This window comes from Urocitellus parryii, chromosome 6 (assembly GCF_045843805.1).
Source record: "Urocitellus parryii isolate mUroPar1 chromosome 6, mUroPar1.hap1, whole genome shotgun sequence".
NCBI lineage: Eukaryota > Metazoa > Chordata > Mammalia > Rodentia > Sciuridae > Urocitellus > Urocitellus parryii.
The window spans coordinates 108,747,151-108,773,817 of record NC_135536.1 but is presented as its reverse complement, the minus strand read 5'-3'; the positions used below and the strand labels follow the sequence as shown (position 1 = coordinate 108,773,817).

General features: G+C 36.5%; 1 protein-coding gene and 1 non-coding gene across 2 annotated transcripts in view; one reads left to right on the top strand and one right to left on the bottom strand.

Annotated features, from left to right (window-relative positions):
- Positions 1–26,667, top strand: part of Csnk1g1 (casein kinase 1 gamma 1) — a 149,468-nt gene that overhangs the window by 84,834 nt on the left and 37,967 nt on the right. The window contains exons 6-11 of the mRNA XM_026384857.2: positions 16,455–16,606; positions 18,367–18,601; positions 22,975–23,060; positions 24,851–24,935; positions 25,177–25,325; positions 25,973–26,080. Of these exons, the coding sequence (XP_026240642.1) occupies positions 16,455–16,606; positions 18,367–18,601; positions 22,975–23,060; positions 24,851–24,935; positions 25,177–25,325; positions 25,973–26,080 (815 nt within the window). The remainder of the gene's footprint in view (positions 1–16,454; positions 16,607–18,366; positions 18,602–22,974; positions 23,061–24,850; positions 24,936–25,176; positions 25,326–25,972; positions 26,081–26,667) is intronic.
- Positions 20,506–20,619, bottom strand: LOC113180097 (small nucleolar RNA SNORA26). Its single transcript, XR_003300422.1, has one exon. It is a non-coding gene; the product is annotated as a small nucleolar RNA SNORA26 (small nucleolar RNA).

Sequence of the window (26,667 nt, the reverse complement as noted above, 5' to 3'; positions counted from 1 at the left end):
TAAATTGTAACTGCATATTTCCTCCCCCCAATAAGATTATAGTCTCCTGGATAACAAGGCTTACAGCTTCTTAACTTTTATATCTCAGAGCCCAGTCAGCAGTAAGCAGTTCAGTGGCAGTAAGAAGTTAGGAAGACTGAATAAGCTTGCCGTTTTAGATTGTTACCAAATTATTATTAAAAATATTTCTTGAGGATGGCCATAAAAAATGTGGGGTGGGCACTGGGGCTATAGTTCAGTGGTAGAGCATTTCCCTTGCTTGTGTGAGGCACTGGGTTTGATCCTTAGCACCACATAAAAAAAATAAGTGAATAAGCCTCTTCAATAAACGGTGATAGGAAAACTGGAAATTCATATGTAGCAAAATGAAATTAAACTCTATCTCTCACCATGCACAAAACTCAAAGTAGATCAAGGACCTTGGAATTAGACCAGAAACCCTGCACCTAATAGAATAAAAAGTGGGCCCAAATCCTCATCATGTCGGATTAGGCCTGGACTTCCTTAACGAGAGTCGTAAATCGCAAGAAATAAAATCAAGAATCAATAAATGGGATGGATTCAAACTAAAAAAGTAGCTTCTCAGTAAAAGAAATGATTAGTAAGGTGAATAGAGAGCCTACAGAATGGGAGCAAAATTTTAACACAGGCACATCAGATAGAGCACTAATCTCTAGGATATATAAAGAACCCCAAAATCTTAACACCAAAAAAACAAATAACCCAGTTAATAAATGGGCCAGGGAACTGAACAGACACTTCTCAAAATATGATATACAACAATCAACAAATATATGAGGGGCTGGGGATGTGGCTCAAGCGGTAGCGCGCTCGCCTGGCATGCGTGCAGCCCGGGTTTGATCCTCAGCACCACATACAAAGATGTTGTGTCCGCCGAGAACTAAAAAATAAATATTAAAAATTCTCTCTCTCTCTCTCTCCCCTCTCTCACTCTCTCTCTCAAAAAAAAAAAAATCTTAAAAAAAAAAACCAACTACAATGATCTCTTTGCTTCTGGAGTGATCCTAAAGGAGTGGAGGAATTCATCGTGTCCTTGTTAAACACTTAATTCTACTTCACCCTGCCTGGAAAAAGTCTCAAGGACTCTAGGAATAAATTTCATATCCCAGCTTATTTTAGTCTAGGCTGTCATGTCCTGGCTTTCTAGTAGCTATTCTGATTGTTGACTATTCTGTTATAAAGAAGATGCTAATCCTTAAATAAAGAAATGACAATAAGATCCTTATTGAAACTTCATAACTACAACAAAGCCTAGGCAAAAATCTCATTGGGCAGAGAAAACAAGTGAACTTGCTAAATATCAAATAGGCATGTCTTTTGTATTTAAACACCCCCCTCCCATTTTTTAAGTACAGGGAAGGTATAGTAACTTATTCAGGGTCACACAGTAAACAGACCCAAACTTGGAATGTTTTCCCCATGTTTTTGTAGAGATTTTTTTTTTATTGGATTCAGGTATCTAAGTTCATCAATCCCTTGCCTAATTATAAATCAATGGTGGGAGATAGTTATAAAATTATTTAACTGGGGCAAAGTCTTGGAACTCTCCCTTTCCTTCCCCCAAGTGAAAAAGTCGTATTTTCTATTCACACGGTTTCTCTAAGTTTTGTGACATAGAGAGCTTTGTTACCCCTAGAACCATTTATGGGCTTTGTAGGTTTTGAAAGTAAATTGATTGTTGCCAAATGTGGTAGCACACACCTGTAATCCCAGCGACTTAGGAGGCTGAGGAAGGAGGATTTTTACATTTTTACAAGACAATCTCAAAATTAAAAATAAAAAAACTGGGGCTGGAGTTGTTGCCTGACATGTATGAGGCCCTGGGTTCAATCCTCAGCACCACATATAAAATAAAACAAAAAATCCATTAACAAGTAATAAAAAATTTAAAAGCTGGGAATGTAGCTCAGTGGTAAAATGCCTCTGGGTTCAATCTCCAGTTTAAAATAAAAAGGGAGGAAGAAAAAAATTTGGAAAAAACCTTTTGTTCTCCAGTTGAGTATGAAGTTTTCATAAAGGAAGAAAGAATAAAATAGAAAACTTGGTTAAAAAAAACAATATAAGAAAAAACTAGTTCCCTTTTTGCCATGTGTAAATTTCCCAGAGGTCTTTCTATTAGAAATATTATAAAGGGAAGAGCTATACCAGTAAGTTCAGGGAAAAAATTATATTAATTAGTATGAAGAGGCTGTCTTGAGGACTGAAGATTTCCACATTACCATCTGTAATTATAGGCAGTGTGAATCATCTGAGAAAACTAAGAATTGGAACAAGGGAAAAAAAGTTCATGCCAGGTTTTTCCCACTATCTTCTGTGTGATTCATGGTTAACTCTGTGCCCCTGCTGAGTGCCTCAGTTTCCTTATTTATATAATAGGAAATCTCCTCTGTTTCTTGAGTTTACAGACATACTGTTGTTTGTTTGTTTATTCTTTGGGTTTTTTTTTTTTTTTGTCTGTCTGTTTGTTAGTTTTTGGTTTATGTTTGTTTTTTGTTTTTGTTTTTTGGTACCAGAAATTGAACCCAGGGTGCTTAACCACTGAGCCTCATCCCCAGCCTTTTTTATTTTTTATTTTGAGACGGGGTCTCCTTTCCCCAGCCCTTTTTGTTTTTTATTTTGAGACGGGGTCTCCTTAAGTTGCTTAGGGCCTTGCTAAATTGCTGAGGCTGGCTTTGAATTTGTAATCCTCTTGCCTCAGCCTCCCAAGTCCCTGGGATTACAGGCGTGCACTAGACCTGCTGGTGTTGAACGAGGTAATATCTATAAAGGTCTTGAATTCTTAAGGGGAAAATGCTTTGTAAACACAAGGCAGTATTGGTTTACATTGAATCTGAAGATCTCATTCCCTGTAAAAATGGAAATATCCAGCCTGGCAATTCTATAATCCCACTGACTTTTGAGGCTGAGGCAGGAGGATTCCAAGTTTGAAGCCAACCCTCTGCAAGTTGGTGAGACCCTCAGCAACTTAACGAGATCCTATCTCAAAATAGAAAATAAAAAAGGCTGGGATTGTAGCCCAGTGGCCAAGCACTTGCCTAGCATCATGCACAAGGTTCCATCTCCAGCATTGGGGAAAAAAAAATAAAAAGGACAACAACAAAAAAGATAATATTCACTCTTTTAGAGTTTTTTTTTTTTTTTAAGATGAGAAGTAATCATTTTGGTTTTGAGGAATTTTTGATGGATTCTCCAGCAATAGTGAGTTAATGTTTGCCAATCCTTTCTCTGGCTCAGTAGCTCAGAATTCCAGCTTTGGTGAACCCATTATATCTGTCATCTTGAGAGAGATGTTTATTTTTTTCAAAAGCTGCTAAATGTGCTCCTCTGAATATAATTATGCTAACTTCAATCTCCTTTGTGAGAATGAATACTTTACTTCCACAACTCTACAGCATTCTGTGCAGTTTGGAGGGCACATTTGGGCACAGGCAATTTAATATATGTGGTTTAAGAAAAATAAATAAATTGCTCTATCTGTATTTGTTCTATAAAATTGTGAAACAAGGCCAGGGGTGTACCTCAGTGGTAAAGTACTTTCCTAGTGTGCAAAGGACCTTAAGTCAACTTGAAATTATTATTCAGGGACCAGGCCAATTGGATCAGTTCATTTGTTGCTATCATAACTGGGTACATTTTATGAATCCTCAAAAGAAGTAGTGTTGTTGATGTTGGACTACCCAGATACAATAAGTAAGGAAGATTCAATTTGGTGGTCTACAGGAATGTTACTGAATCTCATCTCTCTTACCACCACCCCAAGATATATTTTGGACCATCTTCTACCACTTGTGTAGAGGATGAGACTTTTTTTTTTTTTTTTTTTTTTTGGCACCAGGGATTGAGCTCAGAGGCACTCGACCACTGAGCCACATTCCCAGCCCTATTTTGTATTTTATTTAGAGGCAGAGTCTCACTGGGTCTTACTAAGTTCTTTAGCGCCTCGCTTTTGCTAAGGCTGGTTTTGAACTCCCTATCCTCCTGCCTTGGCCTCCTGAGCTCTCAGGTGTGTGCCACCAAACCCAACCTGGGTGAGACTTTCTTATGAAGACAGATAGCATAAAGGATCAGGTAATAAGTTATTTTAGGCTTTGTGAGCTGTCTTTGTTGCATCTACCCAACTTTGCCCTTTTAACACAAAAACAGCCACAATCATATAGCTGAAGAAGCTATATTTATGAACACTGAAATTTGAGTTTTATGTAATTGTTGCATGTCATGAAATATACTATTCTTGTTAGATCTTTTTATGGCTTCTGTAGTTTGCATAGTTTCTGGTTTCTGCTGTTTGTTGACCCCTGCTCTAGCATAACAATGAATAAAACTCTTTTTTTAATCACTCCATGAATATTTGCAGAATATAAAAATAAACTCAAGGAAGTAGATGCTACCCTTGAGGAACTTTAGTGAAAAGCTTTACTGAAAGAGCTGTATCTCTTTCTCACTCTGAACATTTGAGTGTAATATGCTGCTGTATTGTGAGCTTCATAAGGGCAAGAAGCATCTTTTATTAATTCTTATATTATTTACATATCTCTTGATCCAAAAAAGAAACTCAAGAAATTGGTTAAATTGATGAGATCTTAGCATGTAAACTCCTGGAGCCACATTTCACTGGCAGCAGTGTCACTTTGTTTCAGCTTCTGTTTCCCTCAGCCTTTTCATTTGCTTATGCCAGCAATTCTTGATTAATTGTGTTAGGGAAGCAGAATAGAGGTACGAATGACTAATCAAAGATATCAGAATGTAGTCTCCTAATTACTTCTACAAAGACTTGGGGTACAGGAAGTGACATTGGCATTTTCACTATTACTTCTGGACTTAGGGTATAGCTAGGAACTCCATGGTGAAAGCTCTGGAATTTAAGCCTCTTAAAGGTAGGAAGTACATGCAATTCTCAACAATCTTATGGCTATGGTTTTGCAGATCTTGATACTTAACTGAGCTGTTGTAAATAGCTAGAGAATTATTTGGACACAATCTACCAGTTGACATTCATATCTTTTTGCATATCTACATTCTACCAGTTGACATTCATATCTTTTTGCTCTCAATAGTTACAATTCAGCAAAAATAGCTCTCTTGTCCTTCTACTTTGCCTTAAAAAAAAGGGGGAGTAACTTTAGAGACGATATTTGCAGATATCTCTGTACATTTTGCCAAAAAGGGAAAAAGTTTAATTTATAAAAGTATTTTGGAAGTTCTAGAGAAAATCTAATGACTGAAAGTTTAGAAAAAAATATATTAAAGAAATTCCTGGGCTCAAATGATCCTTCTGCCTCAGCTCTCCATGTACCTAGGACTACAGGTACATCCTACTGTGCCCAGTGACTTAAGTATTATAAAGTTTTTATTAAAATTTCTCTGATTTAAAGATAATATGTGGGTCTGTTTAGCAAGTGAGAAAGAGATAAATTTCAAATAGCTGATAGGCTTTTAGCTTTATTAATGAATTTGAGTGATAAGACACTAAAGAGGTAAAATTATTTAAACAAGTTGAATAACCTTCAACTTGAAACACCTTAATTATTGAAAAAATTGTAAACAAATCAAGGATGATTAAAATGTCAGAAAATAAGTTGCTGGTGCCCGGTGCGGTGATATATAACCTGTAATCCCAGTGACTCTGGAGGGTGAGGTAGGAAGATCACAAGTTTCAGATCAGCCTGAGCAAGACACTAAGCAACTTACTGAGACCCTGTCTCAAAATAAAAAAAACAGAAAGGGCTGAAGATGTGAAGTGGCAAAGTGCCCCTGGGTTCAATCCCCAGTAGCAAAAAGAAAGAAAAAAGGAAAGAAGTTGTTAGGGCCCATGATGTGCTATTTTGTCATATTTCCTATATTGAAGTTCTGTGACTATGAGCTTTGGTAACAAGTGACTCTTTGGGCTAATTTGAGTTTGGGGCTTTGGTTCAAAACATAAGAACACTGTATTTCTGGTCATTTGGCTGTTAGGTTAACATAACAGATAAATAGACCACCCACCAGTTGTCATAGATCATATCTACCTACAAGTTTATAATTGTCTTATTTAATGCTAGGATCTGTGACAGTGCTTTCTAAGGAAAGTAACTGTTAAACAAAGCGGAGTCACATGTGAAACGAGGATCTAAAGTTAGCATATAAGGTGAAAATTACACTTAAAGTCAGTCTTGAAGCTGGGCACAATGACACATGCCTGTAATCCCAGCTATTTAGGAGGCTGAGCAGTAGAATCTCTTGTGCCGGTGAGTTTGAGACCAGCCTGTGCAACATAATGAGACCCTGCCTCAAATGGGGGTGGGGGAAGGTTAACCTTAAAATCCTTTAAATTTCCCACAGATTATAGCCTAATTGGTTGTGTATATATGATCACATTCTGTAATTATGTACTGTACAATATGGATAGGTAATACATCAATGTATTGTGAATAAATTGTGTACTTTGCATAGTGGTACAAAGCTTATATAAACAAGGGAACATCTGCATGATAACTAATGGTAGTGTTTTTATGTATTTTTTCCAAAGTATATGAAATTTGGTCTTATTCTATACTACATCAAACTTTTCATTTTTTAAAATTAAAAAAAAATTCTTACAAAAAACTTGATCTAAATTCTTTCTAAAACCATGTTACAGTTTAATTCTTTGTTTTCTCCCAAAAAGCTCCCTACTGGCAGAGGGTGTCAAATCTTATTTTCTCCTGCCTCCCTAGGAGGAGCACCCAGTGTAGTACTTTCCATGTAGTGAGTGCTTAGGAAATGGCTTAAAGAGGAGGTGAGTGAGCAGCTATGTGTTTGTGTCTTAGTCACCACTATTTTGATTACAAATAATAGAAGCTATTCAAATTAACTTGTACTCAAAAGGAGGATTTACTGGAAGAATGTAGGGACTTGTCACCAAACCAAGGAAAGAAATATACAGCCCTCACTAGGAATTAGACATAGCACTTGGGAAACCTCTGGGGACCAAGAGAACTACTCAGTATCCCTGACTTTCTAACTCTTCTTTATCTGACTTTCCTTTTGCTTGGGGCCATAAAATCTCTTGCCTGTGCTTCTGTTTACCTGCATCATTTTTTTTTTTTATATATCACAAGCCTTCCCTTCTTCTCCTGTCATTGGTGGACCAGAGCCTCCCTTGTACCCCTTCTCCTCAATTTAAGCACCTCCAGAAATTGACGAGTCCTACTGTCCTTGTTGGAGGTTCCCAAGAAAGAAACTGGCTGATTCGGTTTGAATTAGCTTTGCAGTCCTAGTTCAGAAACTTTATTCCAGGGGTCCCAATCATGTAGGCCCTGCTACTCAGCAGAGAGCAGATTCTCTAAGAATGGGGCTTTAAGAACTGGGAGAAAGGGGTGGACGGTAGGACATGAGAAAGGTGAGCTCAAACATACTTTACTTTTCTCTTTATGTAAAACTTGGTTAAAAAAAAGAGGCAATCTCAAGAAAACATCTTGAGATAGTCTCTAAGTAGGGAATAGAGCCTATTAAAATAACTCTCCTCACTCTGGCCTAGGAAAGTGAGGATTCCCAGAAACAAAACTGCCCCTTTTACAATGAATGGGTAGCCTCTCTCATTCTTTGAAGGTGATGAGTTCAGGTTTAAAACGGAATGTCAAACGTCAGCCACTAAGGACCTGCTCTTTTCAGTGGAAGTGGCCTGTTTGAATATTAGGGTAATGGCAAAAGCCTTACATGAAAAACAAAAAAGTTCTAGACCTTCCCACAAGGTAAAGGATGAGGTGGGGAGGGGAGGGAGCAGCACCAGTGTCACATTGCTCCTCTTAGGGAATAGAACCTAGAATATAAAAGTGTGCCTAAGTTAGTCAGTAGCAACAACCTGAGATCACTATATGGAAAGCAGCCCTGGGTTATAGTAATATGGAACAAACTTCAGATGGGGGAAAATGTGTGTTTGTCATTTCCTGAAAGAGAGAGATTCCAAATTCCCCTATGTTGTCTCCAGAACACATTTTTAAAGGACATTTAAATGCTTCCATCAATGTTATAATTTAAGTTCAATCAGTGACTAATACTTAATTTTATGGGGAAAAAAAGAAAAAGAGGGAGAAAGGGCTGTTTCATTTACTAGTCTTGGAAGGGTTTGATTCACATAGTCAGTTATAATAATTTACTAGTCTTTAATGAAGTTAAAATGGTGATATTGTGAATCTCCAATTATTCTTCCAAGGATGAAACATTGTGACCTTAATCTTTATTAACTACCTATACTAGTTTGCCAAAAAATAACAAATATTTCTGGGGCCAAACATTTCTGGACCAGGATAAATTCTCTGATTGGTTATCTTTTGTATTTCTCATAGCTTAGAGCTTTGGGACAACCTTTCTCATATTATCGCTAATAATATACTCTACTGGATAGTGAAGTATAAGCAAAAAAACCTTATGTGATGCTGTAAGAGACTTGTTTATCTGCTAGAGCTGGACCCTATGTGTCCCTTCTCTGCCCTCAAAACTCTCAAATGGCTCTAAGTCACATGAGACATATGAGGTAATTGCCTTTAATTATATTAAATTTTAGAGAATTTATTTTTCTCCCTCCTACAAAAGAAAACCACTTCTGCTTTACACATTTTGGACCAGTAATTTCTTTAATTACAAATTAAGTGTTTTGAGTTTATTACGGAAATTGTTTGGTCTGCATAATTCCTCACAGTAACACAGAGTACTAACACCTTTTCAATGCACTGTTTTGCAAAGTTTAGAACTGCTAGAGGTATTTGCTCAGTGTGAAGGCAGAATTGATTACCTGGATTTTGTCTTCTTACAAGGGACTTCATGAAAAACAGAACAAAAACGGTTTCCAAAAATAGACATAAGAAACTTATAAGTGGACTGGACTAGAGAATTGTAATTATTTGAAAAAAATTGATTTAGTTCTTTTGTAGTCAATAGAATAGGCATAGACCATGAAGGTTCTGGTGTCATTCCCTCCTTTTAATTCTAGGTCATACTTGACTTTTTGGTATATACTCACGTCTCTCTTACTGTGTACCTTCATATTTTCTTTCTTCCTTACCCTCCTAGCCATTCTTCAGACATTGAGTAATGCTTAGTGACTGCTCTTAAAGAATGCTTGCTAAAAACTTGGTCAAGGACTGGGGTTGTGGCTCAGTGGTAGGGCACTTGCTTAGTACGTGTGAGGCACTGTGTTTGATCCTCAGCACCAAATAAAAATAAATAAATAAATAAGTAAAATAAAGATATTGTGTCTGTCTACAACTAAAAAAAAAAAAAATTAAAAAAAAAAACTTGGTCAAAGACAGGAGTTTTAGTCCAAACTAAAGGCTGGAGTAAGCTTGGTGTCTTACCACATATGACTCATAGCCCTCAGTCCCTCCCTTTCCTTATTCATAATATGTCAAGGTTTATCATTTAGAAGGGGTAGGGTGTTACATGGCATCTCCAAAGCCATGGAGTACTATGGAACAAAAGAAGCATGTATCTATGATCTTACATTAAAACTTAACTAATTTCTTTCTAGTAGTTGTCATTGTTAAAAGAATATTTTCCTTAGGTTCCAATAATAGACAACATAAAGATAGATAACTCTTTATACCTTCTATCAAAATAATACTTCATTTGCTAGCTAAGCCCTTTTATATTTGTAGAATATAAATTATCTATAAGCATACTTAAGACAAAAATCAACAAAAGATTAATTTTTAACATTTGTGACCAATTATATTATTATTTTCTTTCTACAGTTCCTAAGTAAGTAATTTATATTCCACCTACCAAAGAGTTTGTCAGCTCTGTACACCTCTGCATTCTTGTACTTTCAACAGTTTAACAAACTTTTAACTTTTCCCTGCATTTTCCTTTTTTAAAAATTTCATATTGCTTTAATTTATCATCCATTGCCAGCTTATAAGTAACCTCTTAATAATAATTATTTTAGTGATAATGTGAAGATATGAGGTTTTTACTGTCAGAATTATACTATGGGGCTGGGGTCGAAGCTCAGTGGTAGAGCACTTGCCTAGCACATGTGAGGTCCTGAGGTTTGATCCTCAGCGCCACATTGAAAAAAAAAAAGATTAATTTTGTTGGTCATTTAATCTGGAAGCCTGGTGCTATTTTGAGAGAAGGAAAGACATTTATTTGATGTGTGACTTTTAGTACCATTAACTAAAATGAATAATTCTGAATAGTTTTTCACCTACATCTGGGAACAGCAAGATAAAATTGTAGGTACCATAAACACCTATCATGGAAGCAAATAAGAGAGTCATTGTAACTCTGAATCACTGGTGTTATGGTTCGGGTATGAGATGTCCCCCCAAAGCGCCAGTGTCAGTGCAAGAATGCTCTGAGGTAAAATGCATTGGGCCATGGCTGGTAGAGGTGGGTCTTTGGGGGTGTACTTCTGTGGCCCTTTCCCCATGCCACAGAGAAGTGGCACTTCCCTGAAAGTATCTTTCTCTCCCTCTCCCCCTTCCTTCCTGGCCACCATGTAGTCAGCAGCTTTCCTCTACTACCACCCTCCTGCCATGGTGTTCTAGCTTCCCTTAGGCCCAAAGCAATGGAGTCAGCTTACTATGGTTTAAATCTGCGAACCAGAGTAAACCCTCTTCTACGTTGTTCTTGTCAGGTATTTTGGCCACAGCAGTGCTAATCTCACTAACTCAGCTGGGAATCTTTATACTTACTTGAAATCTTCATACTTGTGGTTTGACTAAGAGAACATTTTTTTTACAATAGTCCCAAGAAATTTAAAAAAAAGAAGGGCTATAGTTGTGGCTTAGAGGTGTAAAAGGCTGGCCTAGCATGTGTGAGGCACTGGGTTCGATCCTCAGCAACACATAAAAATAAATAAGTAAAATTTATTTTTGGGGGGCTGGGGATGTGGCTCAAGCGGTAGCGCGCTCGCCTGGCATGCGTGCGGCCCGGGTTCGATCCTCAGCACCACATACCAACAAGGATGTTGTGTCCGCCGAGAACTAAAAAATAAATATTAAAAAAATTCTCTCTCCTCTCTCTCTCTCTCTCTCTCTCACTCTCTCTTTAAAAAAAAAAAAATTCTCTCTCTCATGGGGACTGGGGATGTGGCTCAAGCGGTAGCGCGCTCACCTGGCATGCGTGTGGCCCGGGTTCGATCCTCAGCACCACATACCAACAAAAATGTTGTGTCCACCGAGAACTAAAAAATAAATATTAAAAATTCTCTCTCTCTCTCCTCTCTCACTCTCTCTTAAAAAAAAATTCTCTCTCTCTCTTTAAAAATTTTTTTTTGTATTGTGCCCATATACAACTAAATATATATATGTATATACATATATATACATATATATTGTGTCCATCTACAACTATGTATATATGTATATATATAAATATAAAGAAATTTAAACAAGAACACAGAAAAATCCTCTTTATATTATCATTCCTTGCACATTTAAAATTGACTGAATTTGATTTACTCTATGTGTGTGTTTTAGAATTTTGAGGGAAGCATTATGCATTCCAAATAAAAAATTCAAATACTGTGTCATTGAGTTATATTTCTTATAACTTTTTCTATTGTCGTTCTATGAATATCTACCATATGCTTGGACCTGTGCTAGATGCTAACATACAAATATAATTAATACACAGTAGTCACTACCTTCAGATAGCCTTCATTAATAGGGAAGACAGATACATAGACAGGGTAATGAAAGGGTAATAGGGGGCTGGGGCTGTAGCTCAGTGGTAGAGCGCCTGCCTCACATGTGTGAGGCACTGGGTTCAATCCTCAGCACCACATAAAAAAATAAAGCATTCACAAATAAAAAAATATTTAAAAAAAAAAGAAAGGGTAATGGGAGTGTTAGTGCAGCAAATCATCTTCTTCCTCCAGCATACCAATTTAAGGTCATATTAACAGTATATGTCTAGCAATATTCCAGTTCCCAGGAAGCTTGTGAATAAGATCATTGTAAAACATTTTCATCATAGAATAGAATAATCTTGATTCCTTAATTCTGAATCTAGCTGTTTTTGTTATTAAACCAACATTTTGAGTAAACTCATGATGAACTGGTTCATATTGTAGAGAGGTATTTTTCTGTCAGAGAAATGAAAGGAATTCTATTTGTTCTTTTTAAAAAAAATATTTAGTTTTTAATTGTAGTTGGACACAATACCTTTATTTTATTTATTTATTTTTATGTGCTGAGGATTGAACCCAGGACCTAACAAGTGCTAGGTGAGTGCTCTACCACTGAGCCACAACCCCAGCCCTCTATATCTTCTTTTTAAAGAAACAAACACAATGTATTATCTCTTATCTTTGTTATAATACATTATTTTTATATGTATATACATATATATACACACACATATATATTGTGTCCATCTACAACTATATATATATGTTTCAAAAATTATGCTTTTGTTTTTCCCTCTCCCTAATTCCTATGCAGTATCATTTGGTTTTTCTATTTCTGTTTTCTTGTTGAATGTACATGTTAACGTTGTCTTCCCTGATGATACTTCCTCATGTATTTATAATGCCTTGATTTCTCACAGACAATGATGAGATCAAAAGAGAAAGAGTTCAATTTTCTTTTTGTGGTGCTGGGAATTAAACCCACAGTCTTGTGTGTGCTGGGCAAGTGCTATACCACTGAATTACATCCCTAGCCAAGAGTTTAATTCTGGAGAAAAAATTATCCTAATTTTTTTAACTTAAAAAAAAAACTATATACATAATGCAAAAGAAGGAGCTTACCAAAGTCATTTTGTCTTTCACAGTGTTCTCCAGCCTGCCTTTAGAAGATAGTCATCACCAAAATATACTTATGTTTTATATTGAAATATTAATATGATTTTTTATATCCAGGTATTGATACAAGTATAGGACTTATTTGAATTTGCTTTACAGTTCAATAATTTGATTAATTACTTTTTGTGGTACCGGGAATTGAACCCTGAGCCTTGAAGATGTTAGGCAAGCACTTTGCTACTGTGCTACGTGCTAACCCTCCATCCCTTTTGTTTTACTTTGAGTCAGGCAGGGTCTTGCAAAGTTGCCCAGGCTGGCCTCAGAAAACTTCTTATCTTTTTGCCTAAGTCTCTCAAGTAACTGGGTTACAGACATGAGTTACTGTGTCCAACTATAATTTGGTTTCATAAAAAAGAATAAAATGCTAATTATTAGGCAGTAATATGATCAAACCAAAAACTTCAACATGGTTCTATTTCAGTTCTCAGTCTAATGTGCATTTAAAAATATCTCTACTTAGAGTAGGTATTTTCATAGTGCATTATGGAATCTTTTTAGGTAACAGCTTGGATGATAAAGAAGCCATTATCCTTGATGTGTGTTTAACTCAAGTTAAATTTATGGCAGAAGAAATTAGCTATAGTGTGAACACCTCATTTCCTATTCTGTGTACCTTGATACGCATGTGAACCATATGTGCAGCAGGGCTTATAAGAATGTTATTGATAGATGAAAAGGCTGTTTCATTGTAGGGGAAATATATAAGATAACATGGGTAGTAAATGTACATAATCTTGCAGTTTTGATTTAGAAGAGATTTAACCTGTGATTAAACAGCTCCTGTGTAGTTGACTGATTTGGGTGGGAAACCTCATTTGTGTGTTACTTACAGAGCAGATGAGAGATTGTAAAGCCACCTTAGTTTTTTGCTTTGTTTTATTTAGGGGGGCCGTACCAGGGATTGAACTCAAGGGCACTCAACCATTGAGCCACATTCCCAGCCCAATTTTTGTATTTTATTTAGAGACAGGATCTCACTGTATTTCTTAGTGCCTCGCTTTTTACAGAGGCTGGCTTTGAACTTTCAATCCTCCTGCCTCAGCCTCCCGAGCTGCTGGGGTTATAGGAGTGTGCCACCGCACCCAACACCACCTTAGTTTTTGATATACTATAGATCAAAGAATTCAATGCCTATCTACCCCATCCAACTCTCCCACATCCATTCCTGTTACTTCATAATTACTTATAGGAAATAACCTTGTCTATTTTATGTTTAGTTTTTGTTGAATTTAAAGCTTTTTTTTTCTTTTTGGTATTTTTTTTTTTTTTTTAGTTATAGTTGGACACAATACCTTTATTTTATTTATTTTTAGGTGGTGCTAAGGATCGAACCCAGCATCTCACACATGCTAGGCGAGCGCTCTACCACTGAGCCACAACTTCAGCCCTAGGCAGAAGTTTTGACTGGCATTGTTGTTATAAATTATAGACATTACTCAAAATACTTTTGTGAATTCCTGGTAAACATAGGAACTTCTGGCAAGAGATGCCTAGATTTGGTACTAAAGATTATTGAAAACAAGATCATTTGTCTCATTTAACTGATCCTTAAGCACTGGCTGCAAGTCTAGAAAATCATGCCTATATTATATTTCTAAGGAGGCATGACTTTTAACTTTGTACTTTAGGAAGAGGATATTGTGCCCAGATATGCAATTTAACCAATTTAAAAGAATAAAATGTTTATTAATTAAGATTAGATTTGGCTGTTTAAAAAAATTCAAATAGGTGTAACTCAGTCAAGGTAGAGATTGATTTTTCTTTTAGTTAAGAAAAATCCAGAAGGAAAGGAAGTCCAACATTGGCATGGCTATTCCACAGGAATAAATGACTCTTCTGGTTTTTCTCTATCCATTCTTGGAGCTGTCTTACATTCTCAAGGTGTAATGACTTCAGAACCTTCAAAGAATATCTCCCATTTGAGCAAGCTCCCTTGAAAGAACTGTTCTAGAATGACCCCACCCAGTGATTACTGTTTCCATGATTGTCAAGTGAGACTAGAAAGTTTTAACTGAGTAAGTTGTTTTTTACAACAGTCAGAAGTTCTGTTATTAAATAGGAACAAGGGGGAATGGATATTGGGCAGGCTCCCAACAGAGTATACCACAGCTAGCTTTGAAGAATGTAATATTGTATTAGGAAAATACAATTGTGGTGGCATCAAAAAATATTAAATAGGACATAAAAGGTTTCCTAACTCTGTCTGATAGTAAAAGCAATAAATCTCTAGGGTAGTGTTTTATATTTGATTTCTTAGCAGGACTCATTGGAAACAGCTGTTAGATTTTGTGTATTTTAAATAAACTGAAAAAAAAATGACTTCTTCAGAACGGTAGGGGGAAAAAGACACTTCAAATTACTCCTGTTTCCTTTTTGGAGACAGGGAAAATGAAAACAACCACTAAAGTTAGCTGGAGCAGATTATACTATATTAGATGATACAATCCAGGAATGAATATACTGAAAGAAAATGCTAATGTTTAGTATTTAAGTGGAACAAGACAGACTAATGCAGTACATGAGATAGTTAAATATTGCTGTATAGGCCTATTTAACTATAGCAATAAATCACTAACTCCAGATATACAAGACCTTCCCTGTAGAGTAGGATATATTAGATGTATATTACTCTGCCTGTATTTCACCCCTACAAATAAGATGAGAATGGGAAGATGGAGTTTTGTTGTCTAAAACACTTGGAAGTGGAAGCTAACAATAATTAATGTCATATATGACTGTGGACTGGTTTACATAAATATGTGAAATAGAAATATTTCTTCTCTGTGAAACCGGATAATTTTTTTTATGTTCTATAGTTTCATAAATATGCACTGTTATCATAATGCCAGTAACATGTGTTTATTGTATGCCTCATATTTCCAGTACACTTTAAGGGGGAAATTCATTCTCAAGTTGCCACTTCAGTAAGAAAGCCTAGGTTTTGGCATCTTGTAACTGTGAATTTCAAAACTTGGGGAAACCAAACCTGGTTTTTGTTTTTGTTTTCCTCTTCTTTTTCCCTTCATAATTGCTTATCAGCCAACCAAATGCTAAGTATCTGTTGACTTTTCTCCAGCTGATAGAAAACAGAGCACTACAGAGACTCCCTGTGAGAAAAGAGCCAGTTGTGCTGGCCTGAGGCCAGGCTGTACCCTCTCTGACTTCACCCCTTCAATCTGAGTTCTCCATGGGGCAGCAGTTGCAAACAGCTCCATGTGGCTTTGGCAGGAAGCATAAGGAGTGCTAATGAAACTAGCTAATGCAACAAGGTCAATTAGCCTGGTCTTTGAGCTCAGCGAGCCATCCTTTGAACCTTTTATGATATTGCATTTTCAGGCATCCTTTGGGAAGAATAGTTTACACTCTGTTCCAATAAGGGATCAAGGACCATTCTCTGTTTTATGTAGCAGTGGAAATGCCTTTGGCACTCTGGTATTAAATAACTGCTTATTTGAACATATTGTGCAATGACTTAGCCTTTCCTTTACATTATTAGTTTCCATTGAAGCTATTGTGCTCACTTTAACTTTTCCAGTAGGGACTGTGAAAGGAAATGGAAATTTTACAAATTGAACTTTATTTATATCTTATTCACTGTTAAAGCAATTGTCTCATTATTTGTTTTTTGTGTCTCCCATTCTATATCTCATTTCCCCTCTGCTTTCAGGTGAAGGTCTCCCACAAGTGTACTACTTTGGACCATGTGGGAAATACAATGCCATGGTGCTGGAGCTTCTTGGCCCTAGCTTGGAGGATTTGTTTGACCTCTGTGACCGGACATTTACTTTGAAGACAGTGTTAATGATAGCCATCCAGTTGGTAAGATGGCATTGCCATTCCAAAAGGCCACTCCCCTGGCCATATCCTTATGGGCCTTTTGGTTATTAATTAGCTGTGAATTGGTTTTTATAAGCTAATGGCATTCTAGGAAGTTGGCTGGGGCAAAAAGTGTTAACTCAAAGAAGTCACACTGAATCTGCAGTTTGCTGTATTTTAAGAATTTGTACCTTGGAGCAAAACCCTGCCCTAAACTGAAGTAATAGTATATAATTTAGATTAGAAAGAAAGAGGATAATTAGATTTAGTTGTAGTGTAAAGTAATTTCTTTAGTGTTTTATTTATAAATTTTAAAGGTTTTGTCATGTACTCTTCTTTCACTGTGGCATTTTAGAAGAGATTGAGGGTGTAACCCCCTGCACTAACCCTCATTCAGAGTTGTGTAACCAAGAATTTGCCTTAGTTCTCTCCTATTACACACTTTGAACTGGCCAAAAGGCAGCTCTTGCAGCTTCTCCCAAATTATATACTGATGCCAGCTTAACAAACATTGCAACCGTTCATTTGAAAAGCTTGACAGGCCTTATGAGAAAGAATACGGATGTATTTTTATTCATTTGAAATGCTAATGGTCTTACCCATCCAGTAAAAAATTGGAAGTATTAGAAAATTGATGGGCTGTGGTTGTAGTCGAGTGGAAGGATGCTTGCCTAGCATACATATGTGAGTTCCTGGGTTTAATCCCCAGGACTGAAAAAAAGAAAAGAAAAATTGACTTTGACATCTGACTGTAAATGTCTAAGCTTCCTTTTCTATATTAAGTAAGTAGAAAAATTTGGTATATAAAAATATTGAATGAAATTTGAAATAATGCTGTGATTATTATTTGGTTATATTTACTTTTTTGTTTTTTCAGTTTTAGATGGACACAATACCTTTATTTATTTATTTTTTATATGATGCTGAGGATCAACCCCAGTATCTCACACATGGTAGGCAAGCTCTCCACCACTGAGCCACAACCCCAGCCCCAGGTTATATTTACTTTTAAATAAAAGTTGTGTCCCTGCTACTGACTAGCTTTCTGATGTCAGGCCAGTGTTAATTTCTCTAGACCTCACTTTCCTTATTTCTACAACAGTGAAAGCTGGGTGGGGAACTATTGTCCAATTGAGGATAGGAGATGTGGTCAGTAGGTAGATGTGTCACTGGACCTGTCTCAGAGGCCCCTAGTTGTCTGACATCCTACCTTGGGAATACTTCTTTCCTTTTAGTTAATCACAGTCATCTTTTGGAAAATGTGACATTATGAGATAAATCATTTTAGCCAACTGTACTATCTTCCTATTTATAATCTTGACAGTTGTTATTTATTTGTGAAAGAAAGTAGTTTTTTGCTTTACAAGTCAGGAAGGTAGATGGTAAAGAAGAGATGTTTTATTTTTATTTCAGTAAAAACTTATGTTGAGGGCTAGGGATGTGCTCAGTGATAGAGTGCTTACTTTGTATGCATGAGGCCCTAAGTTCAATGTCTAGTGCTGAAAAAAACCCAACAAACAAAAAAACATTATGCTGAGCCAGGCGCAATGTGTGCACCTGTAGTACCAGATACTTGGGTGAGGGAAGATAAGAGGATTGCTTCAGCCAGGAAGTTCAAGACCCTGTCTCAAAAAAAGGGGGAAAAAAGTGAAACAAAAAAATCCAAAAACCTTATGCTGGCAAGAGAAAATATTTTCATGTTTTAATTGCAATATACTTATTTAAAGTATTTCCACCTTTTTTTTTCCTTTTTTCTCTTTTAGCTATCTCGAATGGAATATGTGCACTCAAAGAATCTCATTTACCGAGATGTCAAGCCAGAGAACTTTCTGATTGGCCGACAAGGCAATAAGAAAGAGCATGTTATACACATTATAGACTTTGGACTGGCCAAGGAATACATTGACCCTGAAACCAAAAAACACATACCTTATAGGGAGCATAAAAGTTTAACTGGAACTGCAAGATATATGTCCATCAACACGCATCTTGGCAAAGGTGTGTTTATTTTCTGCTCCATGAAAGGGGCAGGTCATTAGAACAATTTTCTGTTCCATTAACAATTTATCCCCATTGTTCATTACAACTTGTGGTACTTATCACAAGGTAAGTGATTTTTATGTTTGAGAAATTGAAATGTTAGTGGGCATGGTGGCACATGCCTGTAACCCTCCTGCTGAGGCAGGAGGATCTCAAGTTCCAGGCCAGCCTTGGCAACTTAGTGAGATCCTGTCTCAAAATAAAGAGTAGAAAGGGCTGGGGATGAAGTTTAGAGACAGAGCATCCCTGGATTCAATCCCCATTACCCACCCCAAAAGAAAAGAAATTGAAATGGTAAAGTAATGACTTTCCTGAGTATCTGGTAATGAGTTTGGTACTTACAGACCTATGAACTCCTATATGACCATCCTGAAAAGGACCAAACTGATGTTTGCATTAAGGAAGCAAGGATTAGGCTTCTGTTCACTGCATAATTCTTTAAAGAGATTCTGTCTTATACATTGGAAAATATATTTGGTGGGGCTGGGGTTGTGGTTCGGCGGTAGAGCACTTGCCTAACGTGTGAGGCACTGGATTCCATACTCAGCACTACATAAAAATAAATACATAAAATAAAGGCATTGTGTCCATTCATAACTAAATATTTATATATTTGGTTTACCATGAGTCTTGTATTTTATTGGCAATTAATAATCTGTATAGGGCTAAGGTTGTGGCACAGAGGTAGAGAGAGCACTTGCCTAGCATGCATGAGGCACTGGGTTCGATCCTCAGCACCACATAAAAATAAAATAAAGGTATTATGTCCACCTACAACTAAAAAATTAAAAACTGTATAAATTTTACTAAAATCTCTAATCAAAACAGAAGACTTCCTTATTAATTCGAGAAACTAGCTGGAAAGAGTATGTGCAAGAGAAGCTTAAGGAACAGTGGGAAGGCCAAGCTGGCAGAGCCCTGGACCTCATGCTACCTTCTCTAGAAAAGCTTCCGTTTTTATTTGTTTTATAAATCAGGCTTTCTTGAAAATTTCTACTTGGAGAAAAGATTCCTAGGTGATTAAAAGAATATGTTTGAAAATCAAATCCTAGAGTATAGACATGTAAACAGAATATTATCAGATTCATATTCCCTGACTCAGCTAATTATATAAGGTTTGTAAATATTAATGAACTGCTACACACTAATAGGTTATTTTGAATACTAATGTATCAATTCACTAAGTTGCCTTATTAAGTAAACTATTTATGTATTCAGATGAGAATTCTGTTGATAGTGGAGAATAAAATGGCATTACACAGTAGTGTGATACAGCTTGAATTAAAATCATGAATGTTATCAGGAATTTTTTTTTAAGTTACCATATGGAAATCCTCACTTTTGGATGTAATACTTTAAAATTAAACTAGAAGGTCCTGTGCTTATCAGTGTCATTTCAGACAAGTTACTTAATCTTCCTAACACTTATTGGTAAAATGCGAGTAATACTTCAGCAGGATGTTTTGAGGGTTAAAAATGGATAATATATGTGAAAGCACCATGCCTGTCTTAGTTTGTTTTCTATTTCTAGAACAGAATACTTGAAACTGGGTAATTTATAAGAAAAGAGGTTTATATAGCTCATGATTCTAAAAGCAGGAAAATTCACAATCAATTGATTCTATTTGGCTTGGATCTCATGCTTCATAACATGATAATAGCCACCTTCCCACAGATTAAGACAACCTAATTTGTATTATTGAATGGTTGAGATTAGCGTGAGAACACTGGGTTACTTATCTCTTTCATTCAACAAAATATATGTAACCTAAAATCACGAAGGTAATACAGGTAAACCAAGCACATCTTTCTGATTGGTAGAAAGCAGGCCTTTGTGGGGTTGAAGGGTGTTTTTGTTTTCCAACGATAACTCCAGATAGGATCCAAAGAGGAGTTTTGCAATCTCTTCCCTGATTTTTAGGGAGGACTCCTTTACCTTTTTTTGTTAGCCTCTTAAAGCGCTGGGAATGAAGAATTTTGTGTCCTAGTGGTTTCACTGGTATTGAAATCTTTTTTCTTTGAAAATAAAGTATCCTCTATGAAAAAATGAGGGCCTGTGGAAATAATGAACAAGTGTGAAGTGTTCAAATAAATATGGAACTGTTTTTTACTTTTATTGAAAAGATTTATTTATCATGGCTATTTTAGAGAGGTAGAGCTGGAAAGTGATTTTTCCATACTACCTACACTGACCACTTTAATTTCATATGAGGAAACTGAAGCCCCATATTGGTGACTTGGCCATGCTTAATTTCAGTTTCACTGGATTAAATTAATGGAAATGATGAACCAAGACCTAGGTCATTGACCTAACTTAGGAACCATTGTTTTTCCTATTATCTCATATTCCACAGCTATTTTCCCCACAGTTCTCAGGACTTAAAAATGTCATTATTATTTGAGTAAGTTTGAAATGTTTTTAATTTCATTTTATAATTGGCTTTGCCATGAGAGAAATTTTTTTTTCCTATGGGCCTGTATAATGCTGAAAATGTGGAGAGTTTTGCCCTCTAGTGCTCAACTAGCTTAAATTCTACCATTTGTGTGGTAAGGTTTTTTCTTTCTTTCTTTCTTTCTTGCTTGCTTTCTTTCTTTCTTTCTTTCTTTCTTTCTTTCTTTCTTTCTCTCTCTCTCTCTCTCTCTCTCTCTCTTTCTTTCTTTCTTTCTTTCTTTTTTCCTTTCTTTTTTTTAAAAAACATTACCAAGGGAATTTTTGTTACAGGAAGTGGATATAAAAAGGGAGAGGCGGTTATGTAGGTGTGATGCAGTGTGAGAAACTGCAGAGTGTGTTTCCTTCTCTGCCCTACTTTGTGGGAGGCTTCAACTCACCCTTTGTTTTCTTGCTGGTTTTCATTTGTCTTTCTGTTCTGTTGCACTGTTTTTTTGTATAATTGCTTTGTTTTCAATCATATGTAATATTTTGTCCAAACTTCAGACAAGCTGTGTAGACAAAAGTGTCTGATGTTCTTGCTATTTTATTTCATCCTTTTTAAGATCATTTCAGAGGATATATACCAGCTCAGTATTATTTATTTCTCTGTCAGGATGCCTCCTTTTTTCTTCTCTTTTTGTTCTGGGGATTGAATCCAGGGCTTCACTAAGGAGGTCCTCAATCACTGAGCTGTATCCTCAGCCATTACTTTCTCTTTTTTCCATTAGTGACCACAGAAAATTATCTTTTCTTCATCTGCCTGTAGAGTACTGTTCATTCTTTCTCATGCAAATTTCCCATAATTCTAGGCAGCATTTCTCTATCTGGAGTTACTTGGATGGCTTTTCTTGACTGTATGGCAATCTTCAGTTTTACTTTCTGCACACAAAACAAAGCCCTACAATCAAATCTTAGCCCACATCAAGGTAGCCTTTTGGCTGGGGATATAGCTCAGTTGTTACAGTGCCTCCCTCCAATGCTGGTTTCAATCCCCAGCATTATAAAAAAATAAAAATAAAATAAAATAAAGGTAGCCTCTTAAGTCTTCTGTAATTTCTTTTGAGAAAACCCTTAACTTTATTCTGAAAAACAGACACATAAAATGTTTGCAATGAACCATAATTGGCAAATAAGAAATGGAGACATGTACTATTCAGTCAGACAGCTAAAGAATGTACAAGAAGCTTTCTGAAGTGAAGTTCCATTTTAAAACAATCTTCTCAATTAATTCAAAGAAAAACACAGCAACTTGTTTTAGTTAAGCTCCAAGAATGCCCACACTCTGTTTTATGTTCTCATAGAGGACATCTGACTAATGAACTTCAAAAAACTAATGAACCTTTTTTAAGGTGGTTATGGGACATGGTACAAATATAATAGGAACTAAGAAGTGGTTTGCTTACATGAAAATGAATTTTAAGTGTTAATTTTAGTGATGAATAAAAAGTGCTAAGCATGTATGCCAGGCATTCTACAGCTTGTGTCTTTGCAGGCCTAGCCAGAATGGACTATTTTAACAGCTTCAACTGCTTAATCTGCTGCTCACTTTCCCTGTTGGTAACGAAAGGGTAATTGTAACCCATATACTGGAAATAGCATTTTATTTAAATTATCTCACTTTCAGGCAGGTGACGGCATTGAGTGAGGGGTGGGTTGCTCACTGTTGAGTGATTGGGGCTTGAAGATTTGCTCTTTTTACTTGCTGTCTACTTGCCAACAGATCTAGACAAAGGAAGTACACGTTGTCTTTTGGTTTTAAATACTATTTCTGGTTTAGATGTACAAAGAATTAGTAAAAGCCTTTTCAGAGCAGAAGGGTTTCTGAAGGGATTACTTGCTTTTGAACCTCTTTCTGCTTTAATAACTGCAAACATAATGTGTGATCTGTCTTCCCTTTTAGAGCAAAGCCGTCGAGATGATTTGGAAGCCCTAGGCCATATGTTCATGTATTTCCTTCGAGGCAGCCTACCCTGGCAAGGACTCAAGGTATCCTTGAAAGTGTTCATTGGAGGGCTTTGTCTCTATGCAGTTGTTAAAGAAGGTGCTTCTGGCTTGATGCCTCTAAGAAACACGAAAGGAAAGAATGGCTACAGAAATGAGGAGCAGGGATTAGTTAAATTAGTATACATTGTAAATTCCCACCTGGGTTTTAGGAGCTGTTTCTGTTCACATTTGATTTTTTTCTCATCTTAATCCATCTTTCTTTATATTTCAGCTCTCCATAATCTTTTTTTCTCATTCCCTCTTAGCCTTGGCATAAGTGCTGCTTTTCTCTCTGTGTTGGTATCCCTCCTCCACTACCATCATGTAGCAGGAGGAATGTTCCCAGTGTGTCAGGGAATTTCTGGAACAAATTGATGACAGCAGCTGCTACACATTTTACCAGAAAGACTAGCAGGGGATGCCATTAAGGGGGACGGGAAGATATTTGCTTATCCTGTGTAGGCTAAGAACCCACCTGTACTGAAATGAAAATCTAGGCTCAGCATTGCTGTTCAAGTGTATTATTGAATAAATACCTTTTTGGACAATGGCCATTCCTTGCAAAACATGTTTAAGTAGACTTCCATAAGAAGGGATCAGTAGAGTAAGTACGTTTCAGAATTAACTATTCATTTATACAATTCTAAGCATTATGTTTACTCTGTGCTTCTGGCTATTAGACTAGGAAATGGTGAGCAAGCCATCTCAAATCCTTTTAGATACCTGAATGTCACACATATTTTTAGTTGTAATTTCTTTGATCATGTTAGTATGGAAAGAAAATCAATAGCCAGAAGGGCAGAATGATTCGTTTTGCACTGTAGAAAGTAAGTACCCTTCATGTTTAAGAATATTTTAGTTTTTTTGTGCTTAATTTTCTCCCCTGATAGCTCATCTATGGTCTTTTCCTATTCATACCTATCTTCTCACTAATACTGACAGCTTTCAAATAGTTATAAATCCTACTTGCTCATCATATAGCCAAATAGTACATTAGTGAACAATATTATTAATTGTTTGAAATGCTCTCATGGCCCATGAATCATTTTATAGTGATAGTGGTAGATTTAAAATCTTTCCAATTTACTTTATATCATTGTGGCTTAAATTTGGGTGCAGCAGGCTAGATAGAGCCTGATGAGAATCCCTTAAGAGTTCATTGTTGGTCCAAGATCCATAAGTACTTTGTCTAGTCCTAAGCATATAAGACTTCAGCTACTTTGAGCCACGAATGTACTCAAATTGACTATTAGCCAAGCCTATACCATAGGTAACTTTTTTTTACTAATGAAGCACATTATTGAAAAGCATTTTTTCTTAAGCACTTTTTTTCTCTTCAACTTCTTAACATATGTAATGAAACTGTTTCCCCCACTTGGATTAGGCAGTACTTTCAATCTTATATAGAGCTGATATAAGAGGGAGAAGGCTGAATCACTGTTGAACTCTAGTGGCCTAGGAGATTACTAAACTGCTATAGTTTTGAAAATATTGCCACAGTGTTTTGCTTTCTTATCCTAGCTGTTCATCTCATCACATTTAATAATGTTTATTTGAGACTATTAAATATATCTGCAAGGAAAACTTCCCAGAATCCATCAGATGTTAGTACATACCTAAATATACCATCTCTATTATATTTCTTATTTGTTAGTATTAGAGAGGAAATAAAATTGGGATTGAGTGACAAATCCTGCCAACTTGAGTAAAACAGTCATTGAGTCTGAAAACATATCAAACCTCTCATAACTACCAGCTCTTTCCAGGTAATTTTTTTTCTTTAATTTCCACAGGCTGATACATTAAAAGAAAGATATCAAAAAATTGGTGACACCAAAAGGAATACTCCCATTGAAGCTCTCTGTGAGAACTTTCCAGGTAGGATACTAAAAAGATTCTCCAACCAGTATGGCTTGACACTTTAAGGAGGTAGATTCCTTACTTGGTATCTGTATCTAAAGGGTGCATTTGGCATTTCCTTTCATTTTTATTCAGACTGGGGATTATCACTTTTATTTGGTTCATAAAGAAAATACTAGTGTACCCCTGTGTGGCCCAGAGCTTAGCCCCCTGGGAAGTGTCAGCTAATGAGTATGGCCTTTCACTTCTTTCCTAACAGAGGAGATGGCAACCTACCTTCGATATGTCAGGCGATTAGATTTCTTTGAAAAACCTGATTATGAGTATTTACGGACCCTTTTCACAGACCTCTTCGAAAGGAAAGGCTACACCTTTGACTATGCCTATGACTGGGTTGGGAGGCCTATTGTGAGTATCATCTTTTTTATTGTATCACCTTCTTTCTTACACCCACATTGCCCCCACTCATTTATTTTCCAGTCTTTTTGCTTAAATCCTTGCAGGGGGGAAAATGTCTTTTGATTTTAGACTTTGCATGTTCCAGCCTTTTCAGGATGATGCCATAGGTTGCTTTCACTGAAGATAGGAAGCAGAAGTTATACATTTTTAAGATTATAACTTGTATATCCTGAAATATTTTAGAATTTAAGCCAGATTTTTTAGAGTTTTCATTGAATGATTCAGAAGCTGACACTATATATGCTGATCTGGTACCTGGCTTCTGTAGGCATGGAACCCAGCACCATAATAAACTTTTTGATTTGCTTTTCTGGCCAAAGCTCCACAGGTCCTGAAAGTATGCTAACAGATACTACCATAGGATTTTTTTTTTTTTTTTTTACTTTCAAAGGTAATCTACTCCCCAGTGAACTATTGAGGTCCAGACTACCACCTTTTATAGATTAGCAAACTAAGAAGGCAAGATTCCTTGAAATTTCTCCTGATAGCTGAAAAGAATTAATTACTCCATGAGAATTAGAACGATGCTATGCTGTCCTTTGCAGAGACATCAAGTAGCCTTGTTTATCCCACTTGACTTTTATTTCATTTTCTAGCCTACTCCAGTAGGATCAGTTCATGTAGATTCTGGTGCATCTGCAATAACTCGAGAGAGCCACACACACAGGGATCGGCCATCACAACAGCAGCCTCTTCGGAATCAGGTGTGTGTTGGTCCTTCATCGTTTCAGACATTTACTGTCTTGATACCTAACATTAAAACTCAGATTATCCAGCTTCTGTGCATTAGTGTATTCTGAAGTTAAAGAAAAAGGCTCACCATTTCTCACTGGTTTGATATGATATTCTAGAACCCCCAGGATATGTGTAATTGCACTGAGACGTAGCCACATGCCTTATATGAAGAAGCATCTAGTCTGGAGAATCTGGGCCTGTCAGAATGTGTTGGCTGAAAGTGGGGAACTAACTGTGAATTAGAATCCAAAGCAGTTGGCCACAGGCCCAAAGGATCTGCTCGATGGACAGGGTATACCAATAGCCCACCTTGGGTCTCATCTATAGTCCAGTCTGGAGCTCATGCCAATTCTGTTTTTTGCTTGCTGGGTATAAAATCATTTAGATTTCCAGCTGACCTGAGCATGAAGTGGAACCTCCACACTACACCTTGTCACTGTACCCAAGTTAATTCTAGAGCTGGCCAAGATCATAGATTGACCTTTGCTGAGAAGGCCTCATCATTAGTTCTCTACTATTCATTATTTGGGATACTAATGAACACTTAAAAAAAATC